Genomic DNA, 14718 nt, shown 5'->3' with positions numbered 1-14718 from the left:
GATAGGAAGAGATAAAGGCCTATAATTTCTACAGTTTTACTTCAATTGCCTTGAAAATTTGACACAACATTCTTGAAATGTTTTACAATAAGAAAATAAAAAAAATCGATTTTTTGAAAGTGTTAGACCCTACCCCTCCCTTAAACGTGTATCAAATTTGTAGAAAGTAATCAAAAACATTGAGGCAAAACATAAACAAACGCTTTACCAAGTCCTAGAATAGGATCTGTATTCCGATATATTTTCAGAGCTGGTGCTGCGTCCGGGCAGACCTTGTTCGCGAATTTTAATAGCCATCGACTCGAACTTTCCTCACTTTCGTTCGAGGGAGTGTGATTACGCATGTTTCGTGCTGTTTGCCAAAGTATGCGCAGAGACGTTTCTCGAGATAACCCATCCACGAATCGCCGCCAGAATCCACGTTTCTTGGCCTTGATTAAGTTCTTGAATTTGCGTTCTAAAGCTAAGTAACGCTGGAACTTCCGGTTTTGCGAACTCGACAAACGCCTTGCGCTTTTCATTTCCCGCGCGAGAACACTCACCGTCCCACCACGGAGTACACAGCGAAAATTATTTCCTGTAAAATTACGCAAATGTCCTGTAACAAAAAGGAGCAGGACGTTTATCGTAATTTTACAGGACGAACACATCATTACGTGACATTTAATTTTTAGTGAACAACTTTTTTAGAGGACATTTGCAGTAATAATAAATGAATCTTCGTTAACTTTCTAGGAAAACAATTAAAAATTTCAGGTTATGTTAATTACAGGTGATTTATTTTAAAGGTTGCAGTTTTTAGTGACACGTAATAGTCCAAATTTTTATCTGTGTAGGAGGTCTTTTCAGGATCGTTGAGTTTTCGTTTCGTCTTACCTGTGCCCCGATTGCACAGTCCACAATCGTCCCGGAGATGAAACCATAACTCTGCCTCCGGAAGCAGTTCGTCCGTTGAGTTGATGGCGTCGCTAACACCCGATGCATACTTTTTCCAATCTATATACTTTGTAAGGTTATAAGGAATATTGATCTCTTCAGGTGGACTATGACTACTGGTGGTAGAAATATGGATAGTAGACCGCTGCAAAAACTGACTTTTTGCTCCCATGTGTTTTTCGATTCCTTTTTGCTCTCAAATCATCTATGTTAAATATAAGATGATTTGGTTCATCTCTGAATTAGCGCAACGGGTTTTAAATTTGTATGGAAAATAGTATGGGGAAAGTTTTTTTTTTCAGATTAAAATCGCTAGGGAAGCGATTTCAGGTTTTATGCAAAAAATAACTTCTTCAATGGGTTACTGTATTCTTTAACTTCAATTTTTACTAAGGTTGCTTTCAGCAAGATGCTACCAGAAAAAAGTTAAAGCAATCTGTAAAAAAAAATCATTCATAGTAGATCAACAGTCAAAACTGTCAGCAGCACTGGAATCCTGAACTAGCATGCAATATTCCTAGCTGAATTCTTGAATACAAGCTACTGCGTGGCATACACAAAGGCGTTTTAAATCGGGTAACGCAGATAGAAAAAAAACTGCAGTACTATGTAGAAAGTAAGATACAAACTTATTGAGTTTATTCGAGATACACGGTGATAGATGTGGTGAAACGATCCCGGAATTCACAACCAAGTTGAAAAATAAGATTAAGTTACGCATGTGGTATACCTTTGCATACCGCGAGCGGTCAAATGACGGCAAACACTTTCCCCTAAAACTCTATTGTTTCTCGACCGATTTCTACAAAGTTTATAGTTTTGGAAAGCTCGTAATGTGACTCATATACGATTTTCAGACAAAATTTAGCTACAATTATTATTCTCAAAGTTATTCAAAGTCAAAGAAAAAAATTCGAAAAACAGGCTTCGGAAAAAGGCTATAAAGTTATTAAGTACTCGGAAAGAATTCCACTTAGTGCCTGAGAACGCTGTGCTCCAGTGCAAAGCCAAATCTAGGTTCTAGAATAGTCTCAGAAAAGGCAGATTGATAAAAAGCAAAAAAAGAAACAGCTACCTTTGAAAAGTCGTCAAAAATTCTGTGTTTTAGAAATCTAAAGATGCCAAAATGTAAATTACGTCAAATTTCCATTTCACTTTACAAGAATTTTCTACTGTAACGGGAACAGCTTTGGCGGTTGATTTAATAAACATTACGATTTTTACATCACTTTTTTATATTTTTAGTGGCCATGATCTTAAGAAATTTTCAAAAAATATTTCCATATTTGTAACGTATAGCTTCTAACTTCAGCGTTCTCAGGCATGAAGTGAATTTTTTTTTCGAGTGCTTAATAACTGATTTAGAGCCTTTTTCCCGAAGCCTGTTTTTCGTTTTTTTTTTCTTTGACTTTGAATAGCCGTAATTGAGTCACATTACGAGCTTTCCAAAACTATAAATTTTGTAGAAATCAGTAAAGAAACAAGAGAGTTTTAGCGGAAAAGGTATGACCGCTCGCGGTATGAATAGGTATATAAAAATTGTCAGTATGTTTAGTATTTAATTTGCAATTGATCATCTGAACTTCATTTTGTGTAAATTAAACACAATACATACAGTATTTGTGAATTAATGATAGAAAACACGATAAATAACGCATTTTTTTTTTTGAAAAAATCATCTTTAGTTATGGTTTTGGACCTGATTTTAACATTTGAAAAAATTCATTTCCTGTGGATTCTGTGAATCAGTGAAAACAAATGATTCAAGAGGTTTTTCACCGAAATCGATTGAAAATTGTATAAGTTATGATTTTTTTTACTGTATTAATGGTGCTTTTTCTCTAAATAATACCACCATAGTGTATAGTAAAGTTACTAAACTAGTTTATAAAGAATTCAACATTATAAATCTTCACATGTTAAACGGACTGACTTTGGATTAATTTCTGACCGATTTCGGGCCGATTCGGGACCGTTTCTGCGATCTGGGAAGGAATAACTTGCATGCAAGTTTTCAGCCAGCGATGCCATGAGTGAAGTAAACTCGTCTGAGTTTTTGATAAATCTTTTTTAAATTCCAAATATCTTTGTTGTGTTACAATTAAGCATCATAGTACCTTCACATCATTTGTAGAGATTAATTCGAGGAATAGTATTCAGCCTTTTTTTTTTATTTTTCCGAAGTTTCTGTAAATCTGTTGCGATTTTTGAATAAAAAAATTGATTCCCCATGTAATTCTCCATACAAAATTAAAACTCGCTGCGCTAAATCAGGACTCAATGTATCGCTTCCAAACTTTACGGAGATTTTTGTGTGTGAAAATTCCATCAAAAAATGGTATGGGAGTTGTAATAACTTATAAATTTCCGATTTCCCATACAAAGCCTGCAGCGGTCTAATGGATAGGCAATTGATCGCTTCCCTGAGGTTCTTGGATTACCTTCCACGTACAATCCAAGCTCAGAAAGGAAGAAGCTAAAGAAAGGTCTAAAATACTATGCTGTGATTGGGATCCATTAGTTCGAGTCACTTCCCCATTGTTTAAGACAGTCATGTTGAAGTCGTCGCACAGCTCATAAATAATGTTAGCACGATCTTCATCACGTGAGCTACCCCAGCCCACGCCATGGGAGTTAAAATCTCCCAGAGCTAACCGGGGTTTTGGGAGATGTGAAATGATATTCGCCAATTGGTTCCGGCTCACGCTTAAATTTAGCAAAATATATACCGAGACTAAACAAAGGTCTTGACTTTTAATTCTAGCTTGGCAACTAACGACTTCAATACCTGGAGATGGTTGTAGTGGAAAACGATAGAAAGAGTGGCATTTCTTGATCCCCAAAAGAACACCACTCCTCTTTGATCATCACGGTCCAGGCGAATATTGTTGTGGCTGTGGAAGTTGAAATCTACGTTAGGAGAAAGCCAAGTTTCGCACAAGGCGAACACATCACAATTCAAATTGTGTATTAATATTTTCAATGAGTCTAATTTTGGTAAAATACTTCTGCAGTTCCATTGCACTACAGAAACAAATTGTTTCCCTCATTGGATGAGTTAGCCATCAATAGAAATTGTTTCTGCGATGAGGGTCATGGTGAGAGCTTTATTTTTCAAAATTTCTCTTAAAAGCGGTACAAACATATTAATCAATGTCCTCCATCCTGCTGGTACACTGAAAAAGTCCAGGATAAACAATTTCCGAGAATTTCATCTTACCATTGTAAAATACTAGTTTCCGATTCATTGGGAAATCTCCGGTTACTATGTTGCCGAATCAAACACTAACCGGATTACTAAGGGCGAAAACTATTACTTGTTTACCGTTGCCGCTCTGGCATTGGACTGGCGTTTATTCTACCGTATACCGTACGCGAGAAAGTTGGATACGTGCGATCGAGGAAGATAGAGAGAGAGAGACATATAGATGTGATTCGTTTGACATATCAACGAGGGGTGTTTCGATGTTGATGTCAATAAACAAACTGTAACTTAATGTAACTACACCACGACAAATCCGTTCCTCACATTCCCCTTCTTCTCCGGAGAGAAAAAAAATTTGGAAAAATAGGAATGTATCGCCATTGCATGTCAAATTAAAAATTTTCCATCAATAAAATGTCTTCCAAATGTTGTAACCATTACAAAACACTGGATTTATACTCCACGGGAAATCTCCCATTGCCAGATTACCTACGAATGAAATCGGCAGAACGCTTGCTGTTGACCCTTGAGTTCGTCTTTACGAGACGGTGATGCCGTGAGGACTAAGCTCCGATCTTCAATAAACCTTAGCTATGTAAAATAAAACCTAATCGAAAACGATAGAAACGTATTGAGATTTGAACGACTCTGATTTACTCTAGGTCAGCTGAACACCATCCTAGTTGAATTTTACCAAGGCATTTAATATCCACTATTTCATAAACCGAGATCGTTTTTTAAAATTTGATTCATAAAATGTTATATTCATCAACCGTGAACATGTACACATCATACACGGTCCCACTCAAAACTGAATCAAAAACTTTTAAACGCAATTTCAAGTTCGTGTGGATTCCCTTGTTTTGTTTGAAATCCAAACTTAAGATCCAATGGAGTACCGTGTACATTAGGAGAATAAAATACCCAAAAGTTTGATTTCATCCCTATTTCGTGCAACTAGTGTAAACAAAACGTCATCTTTCGTTCACTTTATGCCATATTCGTTTTCATTCTGGTGGTGCACCGGTAGTGCACCAAGTGCTGTCAAAGCGTTTTTTTTATATGAAGTTGACAGCAGTTGGTGCACAACCATCTTTCCACCAGATGAAAACGAATATGGCATTAGTATCGGCCAACCTCAGTTTCAAATCTTCTACGAAATACCATTACCATGCTTGGGCAATCAACGCAACGCCTCCGGAACAACAGAAACTATTACGGCACTCCTTGGCATTCCAGGCAGCATGCGTAGGCAAAATGTTAGAAACCTACTGCTAGCATTCCCGTAGAAATCAATCGCCTACAACCACTTTGTCGCATTACGGAACTGGGATCATGCTTCGATCATCAGGTCTGCGTTCACATCCTTGGCAGGGCCCCCCGGACCAGTCCACTCGGGCAACCCAACAACCACTTCTGGGAAACGGCTAAACCCCAAAGCCTCCAGCAGCTGGCAGACAAGACAAAGCAGCGGCACGTTGAAATCTGGTGTTATCTTAAAAAAAAAGTAACCAAAAATCGACTTTCTGGGTGTTGATCGGTTTTCCGAAAGCCAAAAGTCACAGAAAGTCGATTTTTGACCAAACAATTTTTTCCGAGATAACGTATATAGCATTTTAAGTCATTATTCCAGTGACCTGTGGTCTTCCCTTTGGTGATTTTTGAGGGTCAAAAAACGGAACTGTGAGCGCTTTGAGGCACTCCTATATCAAGTCTGTAAGTATTAAACCTTCCACTCTCACCGGCGTGTAAGAGAATCCCCTTCTAATCCTTGGGGCGGCACGCTTATCAATGAAAAATCGCAGAGAGCTTCCAGAATGCACTCAGAAAACCCCCAATTTTAAGCACTTCTCAACTCAGACTATACTTAACATAAACTATTAAGCACGATACCAAGTTCTGCCGGACGCTGCTGATGAAGGTGAATGTCCGGATGTCGGCCAAGCTGAAATTGTAGGAGATTCCGCTGACGACTAGTTCGCTCTAATTCCGATGACAGCCTTCTCTACCGTAGTGATCTATCGAGGGCCTGGTGGGTATTCGTCTAGTCCTCAAGCTCCGGGATATGGAATCGACCGACAGTTACCGGTAGGCCTGGTAGCGGTTATTCAAGAGGTAGAATGGTTGGTAGAATCCAAAATCAGGTTTTCTTAACCCAAAACGTAGAGGCTCTGTTCCAACAGGCATTAGCACGGGTCTTATGGCGAGAGCAAAATGGTGTTTTTGGAGGTTGAATGGTTTACTTGGTGTCTAGCTATTATCTAGCATTTATTGGTTTTAGCTTCTTATGCACACCGTGGTGGTTTTTAGCAAAGTGAGCCAGCACCAGCCAGCCGCCTTTGACCGGCCTTGAACCGAGAGATCAGGTAGTTGCTCTCGGCTCGCTATCGCATCTCGCTCGTTGTTCCGACATGGCGTCGCTTTCGATCGGGTGATACACGCTGGAAATTATTTAACCAATTATCGTTAAAAAGTAACCATTTTCACACCTTTCCACGTTAAGTTATTTTTTGGTTTCTTCCATAGAAGTCATTTTTTGACTTCTCTTGAGAAGTGGAAATATGGTTACTTTTTAACCGCAAGAAATTATTGCGGAGACGTTGAAAAACGGTTAATTTTGAACCATATCGCAGAATGGAAGGAAAACAGGTAATTTTTTTTCTTAAAAATACTAGAATTGGGATTTCGGATCGAAAGATAAATCATCATCCAGCGTTCTAATACGAATTTATTGGCAATTTCTTAGCACACCTGACCAGGAACACGAAATTTAAATCACCCTTACCGCCGATCTCAGTTTGGCCGACCGACTCCGGGGATTTCGTTCGACCTCCTCGTCACCCGGAAGCACCACATGTTTGGTCAGTTGCTGCCATCCGGAGCACGGTTTCGTTAGACTGTCCATCGCCTGCCGTTCGTGATAAACGGTGTGGCTGGAGTAGCGCAGCGGCAACCGATTGGCCATATCGTTCAACACGTTACCCATGACGTGCCGCTTTACGACAGTGTCCTCGAGCGAGTGGAACGTTATGGTCACCAGTTTGCCACTAAGCTTCAGATATCGCTGGGCCAGCAGCATCCCGTAGTTGATTTCGTTCTGTTCGTTGTTGACAAAGATTCGCAGCGCCTGGAAAGTTTTCGTGGCCGGATGGCTTGGTCTTTTAAATTTGTCCAATCGGTGCATTCCCGTTCCGAAGCAGGACTGAACGATGTCAGCCAGCTGGTGTGTGGTTTCGATTTCACGCATTGAGTGACGAGCCTCGATTATGGCAATTTTCCTGTACTGTTTTTCTTCCCCGTAAATTTTCAATATCCGGCTCAAATCGGTTTCGTCAATTTTGGCCAAGACTTCAGCGGCCGTTGGACTGTCCTGGTATCGATCCTTATCTATTCGCATATCCAGGGGACCGTTTCTGCTAATTGAAGAACCACGCAGTCCTTCTGCATCGAGGAACAACCGAAATCGAATATGAATCCGTCAATGGAATTTTGTCGAATCTTTAATTCTCGCAATTTTGCGGGAAGCTCGGAAAACCTCCCAAGTACAGGTATGATTTGTTTCGGGTAACAGGAAGCCAAATCAGTTGCAATCCTATGAGCAATTGGATCTCGATCCAATGCAATAGTTTTGGCTTCCGGAGCAGTTTTTAAAATTTCTTTGGTGTGACCTACCGCGCACACAAATAGCTCTCCTTTCTGAGGTTTCAAAAACGTGACCCGGCCATAACCGGAACATGGCCAACATTCGTGGCAAAGTTTCTGCTTAAAACTAATCCTAATCTATGAACACCGCCGGCTAATACCTTCATCATTGCTTGTTCAAGTATTCCATAAACTGCCGATGAAAGCACGTCCCGGCACTGCTCCCCGGACAGCTCGGTGGCAGTCGATTGAAGCATCCTCGGGTGTGCCTTCAGGTGCACGTCGTTAACCAGATTCTCCAACGCTCGATGCTGTCACGATAGATTTTCGTCGTTCACGGCAATAATGTTGACACCACCCAGCACTCCGGCCAGCTGATCCCGCAAAAACTGTCCCAGATCCCGCCCGATTTTACTCTGATCCACCGGCCAACGTTCCAGCAGCTTGAGAAAGCGATTGTAGTGCTGGGACATTATACGCACCGACCGGAAGCTGTAAAATAAATTCTTGTATAACTAATCTAATAGTTAATTGTAACTGCAAGGCTACGTTAAATACTTCAGAGACAAATTAGGTAGAATACTTACAATAAGTTGTATAACTTTGGCTTCAAAAAACTTTTGATAAATGTGGCTGGCAAACGGGTTTCGGAGTGGTGGCATGGCTGGTTATCACCCCCAGGGTCGCTGACGATGAGAAGCATCACACTCAATCATGCTCCGAGCAAACAGCAACAGGTCAGCTGGTCGAGCGGCAATCATCTCGATTTTATCTTTTCTCTGTGGAACCGGAATTGATGCAAAAGGTAGTTGAAAATGGAATTAGCATTGCTGTAGACTAACTATATGTTTTTACTTACCATGGTGCACGGAGTTTATCGGAATCAATCGATGCCCGTATTTGTTGATTTCGTTTTTCAATCCGTCGGAACCGAAACAGCTCCCGGTTCAACTTATCTTCTTCCTTATCGATCGGCACTTCCTCTTCCTAGTGATTCGGGATGCTGCGGGGCTTTATTAGAAAATCATCACTGTTGTCGTTGAACACGGTTCCGGAGACTTTGTTAACGACGACCACGGTTGTTGCTGGTTTTTGTTTACCACCGGGATGTTTGCTAAGCCGGGATTGACGGATGCTAAGGGATCGTACCGATTCCGTTTCCGAAAATGTTTTCTCTCAACTACGGTGTCCGGTACCATCGCAATCGCTAATCCGCCGACGGAAGAAGACGGTACGGAAGATCCGTTTAGTTTTCCTGCAAAGAAATTTGATTTCAAATTCAAAAATCATATTTTATAAGAAAAAATAGAATTACCTTCCAGCAGAGTTGGCATTGTTGAATCCTTCAGTCGACAGTTTAACAAATCCGGTGGAATCAAACGTTAAATAAACATGGATTAAAAACAATAAAACGCGTTCAATTTCGCCATTGTTCACTTCCAAATTAAAATGGCGAAAATTTTCCTATCGAATTTTTAACCATATTTGGTTAATGCTCAAAAACTTTAACAATGGTTGATTTTGGAGCTCAAAAAATTCTTAAAAAATAACCATATTGGCAGTTTCGAGGCAAAAACCATAAAATGGTTATTTTTAAACCAAAAATGGTTAAAAAAAAATTAGCGTGTAACTCAGCAGCATTTAGTCTCCAAGTTGGCCATCTGGTTGTGGGTTGATGAAACTTTATGCTGTTGGTGTGCTCGTCGCTCGTGTTTTCTTGGTGCTCGTTGGTGAGTCGTCGCTTCGAAGGTCAAATTTTGAGGAAAGACTTCATACACACCGGTCACTTTCGCGATATTCTAATAATCACTTAAAAAAGTTACCTTTAACACATTCGTCGCCATGGGACCCACATTCGTGTGACGGGTGTATTTCCTGAGAGGCTCCGTCACATCAAAAACGTGTGACGCTCTCTTACTCAAGTTAGCCGCTCAGTTTAGCCTCACGTTTCAAATGTTCAAATGAGTTTTTCCTCTATTCTTTTTCGTTCCGGGAATTTCTTTGGGCCCGGCTAGTAAAACTACCAAAATGATCGTGGCGACGAACGTGTTAACCGCGAATAATCTCTATTACCTCAATGGAAGAGTTAACTGACGCTCACAAGTCCAATTAAGCTGAAATTTGGCATCGGTTAGTTTCTTGGGCCAATCTATAAAATGCCTTTATCGTCGTTTTTAAAATTTGAACATGATATCATGGAATTTTTCATCCATTGTATCCATTGCCATCCTAGGGACTATTTAAGTTAAATCGCTAATAAATCTATTTATAATAAATATATTTAATCCATGAATTTTGAGGGATGCACACTTTTAATAAGAAACATGAACTTATTTCATAATATGGTAACCCAAATTTTGTTTTAATCCACATCATCCACATTAGATAAGGATTTTACTAAAATTACAGCTTTGTCGTATGAAAGTTATCAGTTTGTCATACTTCAATGAAATTTCTATTGCCAGAGAAACTAAAATTTTGCCCAAAATTCAAAAGGCACATTTAACCTGCACGACTTGAGGTTCGGCAATTGAGACAACTTTTATAATAAAATCATTCTTTCGGAAGCTGCAAGAGATTTCAACAGAAAAGTTACAGTCCGATGTGAAGAAAACGGATTTCTGATGTGTATACAGTTTTTATACACATATAAGTTGAAACATTCGGTAACGTCAGTATTCAGCTTAGGCGCAAATAGCCTGCTTCACACCAAAATCTTAAAGTTCCTTGGTTTTTTTTCCACATGTTTGCAGCTTATCTGATCCAACCTTCAAATTATCACTTTAAATACATATGGAAATGGCATTGATATTTTTTCGAGAATTTCATAACTATTAGTTTCATGTTAAGTTATATGTTTCAAAAAACTCAAATTATTTTTAATCATTTACATTTGAATTCCACTTTTTCAAAACATGAACGTGCATAAAAATGTAGCTTCAAGATAAAGAATTATACCGAAGCCCCTGAAAAACAGGTAGTTAGTCAGTAAACCAGAACGGATTTTGTCAAAATAATGATGCTACTAAACCGCAAATATTTTACTAACAGCCTTTTTTCTTTTTTTTTTGCTTCAATTGCAGATTCTGGCCCAGAAGCAAACCAAACGGCTGGTGCTGCAGCAGCTTTTCTTCTCCGGAGATAGTCCCATTTTGATGAAAGCATAAACCAGGAAACGCCTAGCAACGTGGCGGCAATTGAGAAATTGCTACCGGAACGCGCGCGCCTTTGCGCCACCAACAACCGGTAGAAGCGATAAAAATCAACCTCGGATCTCTGGGCTTTCCTTTCTGGGGTTAGTTGACGGGCTAGGAGCAGAAAAAAAAGAATTGATATAATATAAGAACGCCAAATCTGCAAACATTCCTCGCAAAACCCAAAAGCAGTCGGCATCGGAATTGGTGGTGGGAAAATAAAAGAAAAATGGGAGGCGGCCCAGGCCCAGTAAAGTAAATCGAAAAAGATATAAAATTTCATCGCTTTCGCCGCCCGCCTAGGATTAGTGAGTGTTTGAAATGAAAAAGATTTATTCGATCCCCCTGCCAACATCGTAGTGTGAGGAAAAGCCGGTGAAAAGTTGTGTTCGGTCGTTTAGTGCGGGAAAAGTGCGGGAAGAAAACAAAAGAGCTCCGCTAAGGTTTCTTTCCATTGCCATTCGGCGTAATATAGCTCTGTGAGTAAGCAAGAGAGGCGGCGCTCTTAAGGTGTGCAACTGGGAGGGCGCTTAGAAGGGCGGAAGAAGGGCCGTAGAAGGGCGGCACAAGTTTCCTCTTGTAAATCGAGTGTTTGAAAAGTGTTTGCAGAAAATGAGCAATTCAAATGAGGGATAAGTACCTCTTTGGGAAAAACGACGACGATGGCGATGAAGACGACGTCCAAGATGAGTGAAATATTTCCATTCGTTCATCCGTAATAATACTTGGCTATCACTCCACGACCACGATTAGGGGATAGATATTGGCCCCTGCGGCAGGTGAATTCCGGACTAAGTTCTTCTGTGCCGTCACGGCCACGTCACAAGGATTACCTACCGCTCTCTGCGATGGCCGATTTACAGGCAACGGTTGAATTCGCCGTGGAGTTGTACAAGTTTTACAATGTGGATCTGTTTCAGCGCGGGTAAGTTTGCATGCCTAATTTGCATTAATACCTTTCGATTCGGGTTTTGGCGAATCGAATAATGATGGAGGAACAGAAACTTTTTAAATATTTAAGGTTCAATAGGAATTCCACTTATCTTTTGTTTCTCGAAATGGGCGGAGAAAACAAGTTTGAGGAAATGATTCCATAAGCAAGTTTCTATCTATATAGAAAAGTGCCTAAACCATCCTTTTTAGGTAGGGTTTACTAACGTTGGTATGAAACTGAATGAATTTTTTTTTAAAACTTATCTACTGTACGTATATGTATATATTTTTTTGTTTCCATTATAGTCGTTTTACCACCTTTATGGCATTCGCGACTTTATCAACGTTGCAGTTGGCGTATCGTTATTGAAAAACTTATCCGGAACAACTGTGTTCGATGTTTACTCTTGGGCTCGAATTCGCGGACATCGGCTCAGAAGACAACAGACTTGCCAATTGAGCTATATCACAAGCCCTAAAGTGTACGTATATGTTTCCCAATATTCAAATTATAAACAGAGAAAATAAAAATTTAGATTCGATTCGGAGGGTTTGTCATATTTATAGTTATCATCAGATAGGCCCGTGCAAAGGAACCGTCCATGTGTGGGAGGGCGTTTCGAAATTCAAATTGAGCTAGAAATAATGACAATACCAAAAATGCATAGTAAATAAGAAAATTGATTTCTGAAACCATTTTCTTAATTATGATAAGGAAAACTCGAAAACATAATATTTTTTACTGATTCTTTTTAAAAAAAAATCAAAATCAAAGCTTCGAGTCGATGCTATTTACGGGAAGTCTTCAATATGTTTTTAAAATAATGTTCCTTATATGAATAAGGCATATGAATGCCTGAAAAAAAAAAAAACTATGCAGCCAAATTTACATATTTAACTTCAATATTTCCGAAACCCCAGTAAACGAAATAGAATTATGATTTCAAATAAAACTTACATTTAGAGCTTCGGTCATTAGAGTCACAAAAATAAAAAAAATAAAACCTTAATTATAACCCAGATTAAAAAAGAAACTAAATTCATATTTCATAATAAAAAATCGATTTTTTTCCTTTTTTACTAAAAATCCTTATAAGAGGTTTGTGATCTGTAAATACTTTTAAACTTGTGGCCGTATAAATATTTGTGAATTTATTTTATAGTACAAACGAGCGCAAAAACTTCTAAAAGTATCATAGGATGGATAGGACTTTTAACTTTTGAGCATTATTCATTGAAAAAGACGTAAAGTTTATCGGTTTTTACTTTTGCTTCCACTACCTGGGCCAAAACATCACCCGATCTATAGTTACAAGCATCTGTTATGACAACTATGAACTAAGGGCTAGATGGGATCATAAAAATTCAAAATTTTCGATTTCAACAAAGCCTCCTTGCTAATTTCAAAATATTTTTGACATTCAACAGTTCATTTGTTTTTATTATCTTTTTTAATAAATTATAAAGTTGTGAAAGATGTAAAGCAAGCTTAGGTACAAATTTACCATAACAATAAATCAATCCTAAATACGATTTTAGTTCAGTTGTATTAGTTGGTTTCGGCGCATTTTTTTTATCGTTGAAAGTGTGTCTGGACATAGACTGAGACCTTTATCTGATATAATATGCCCTAAATATGATAGCTTGGACACAAAAAACTTACATTTTTGCCAGTTTACTTCTATGTTAGCCACTGATAAACGTTGAAGAACAAGTAATAATTTCTTGTCTTTTACATTCATCAACATCATCATCGTCTAAATATACAGAAATTCCTTCAATATTTCCCAAAATCTTTTCCATTGTACTCTGAAATATTGCACAAGAAAGCCTATAATAAGTAAATAATCCTTTGATGGTGCAATGCAATGCAATAAAACATTTATTTGTAGACAGTTTACAATCCATGACTAACCGAATATTTTGATTCTTCTTTACTACTGCAATAGCTGGAGACGCGCATTCACTCGTTTCATTGGTGTAAATAAATTTTCTCTTTCTAATTTTGCCAAATGTTCTAAAACTTTTTCTATAAGTTCATAAGAAACATCATAAGCTTTTTTAAATATCGGTTTATCGACTTTTGGTACTAGTTTAGCTTCGTACCCTATGATGGGTTGAGAAAAATCTTTTTCGAACATATTTGCAAATTTTTTCTTCAGATCTGCAATAATTTTATTCTTGTTTGGCAATACTGCAACATTTTTAATACTTGAAGTTCCACAAGCGAATTTTGTTTTCATTCTGGAAATACTAAATCCAAACATTCTCTTCCTATAAGAGGATAAGAATTGTAATTTGGCTGTTACATACTTTCTTTTAAAACAACCAGGAGAAGTTTCTCCCTAACCTACAATTGTTAAAATTTCTCCCATTACAGACACAGCTGAGCCAGTATCGACTTCCATAGTGAAAATATTTCCTTCCAAACTAACATTTATCTAGCATGAGCTATCTGACCTGTTCACTTCTGATACCTGTCGTACTTTTTCATTTTATTCCACTTCACTTTTTTTTCTATCTTCTTTCAAACACAACCTTACGTTCCAAGACTCGTTAACAGACTGAACCACGATGAGCAAGATCTTCATTTCGCAAGAAAATCCATAGCTCCTTTTCGTTCAAATGTTTCGTCAAATTTTTACACGTCTAATTCAGTTTGTTTATTAGTTCCTAAAGTATATTCAACGTGTCAATATAATAACACATTTTTAGATTCTGGGTCTATCAATAAGCTTCTATTTATCATCACTACAATACCTTCATACTATGAAATGAATTTGCGGCTTTATCGGTGAGGGTTAAAGA

The 14718-nt window shown here is 38.4% G+C and overlaps 1 protein-coding gene and 1 pseudogene across 4 annotated transcripts in view; one reads left to right on the top strand and one right to left on the bottom strand.

Moving 5' to 3' along the window:
• The window catches only part of LOC129757732 (uncharacterized), a 327981-nt gene that overhangs the window by 34355 nt on the left and 278908 nt on the right, over window positions 1–14718 (top strand). For all 4 annotated transcript variants that reach the window (XM_055755020.1, XM_055755019.1, XM_055755021.1 and 1 more), the window contains exon 2: window positions 10867–11902. In XM_055755020.1, the coding sequence (XP_055610995.1) occupies window positions 11826–11902 (77 nt within the window). In that variant the 5' untranslated portion in view covers window positions 10867–11825. The remainder of the gene's footprint in view (window positions 1–10866; window positions 11903–14718) is intronic.
• LOC129752521 (probable methyltransferase-like protein 15 homolog) lies at window positions 6912–8570 on the bottom strand (annotated as a pseudogene).

This window comes from Uranotaenia lowii, chromosome 3, assembly GCF_029784155.1.
Source record: "Uranotaenia lowii strain MFRU-FL chromosome 3, ASM2978415v1, whole genome shotgun sequence".
Taxonomy (NCBI): domain Eukaryota; kingdom Metazoa; phylum Arthropoda; class Insecta; order Diptera; family Culicidae; genus Uranotaenia; species Uranotaenia lowii.
The sequence above is the reverse complement of the archived record's forward strand: the minus strand, read 5'-3'. Positions and strand labels throughout refer to the sequence as shown.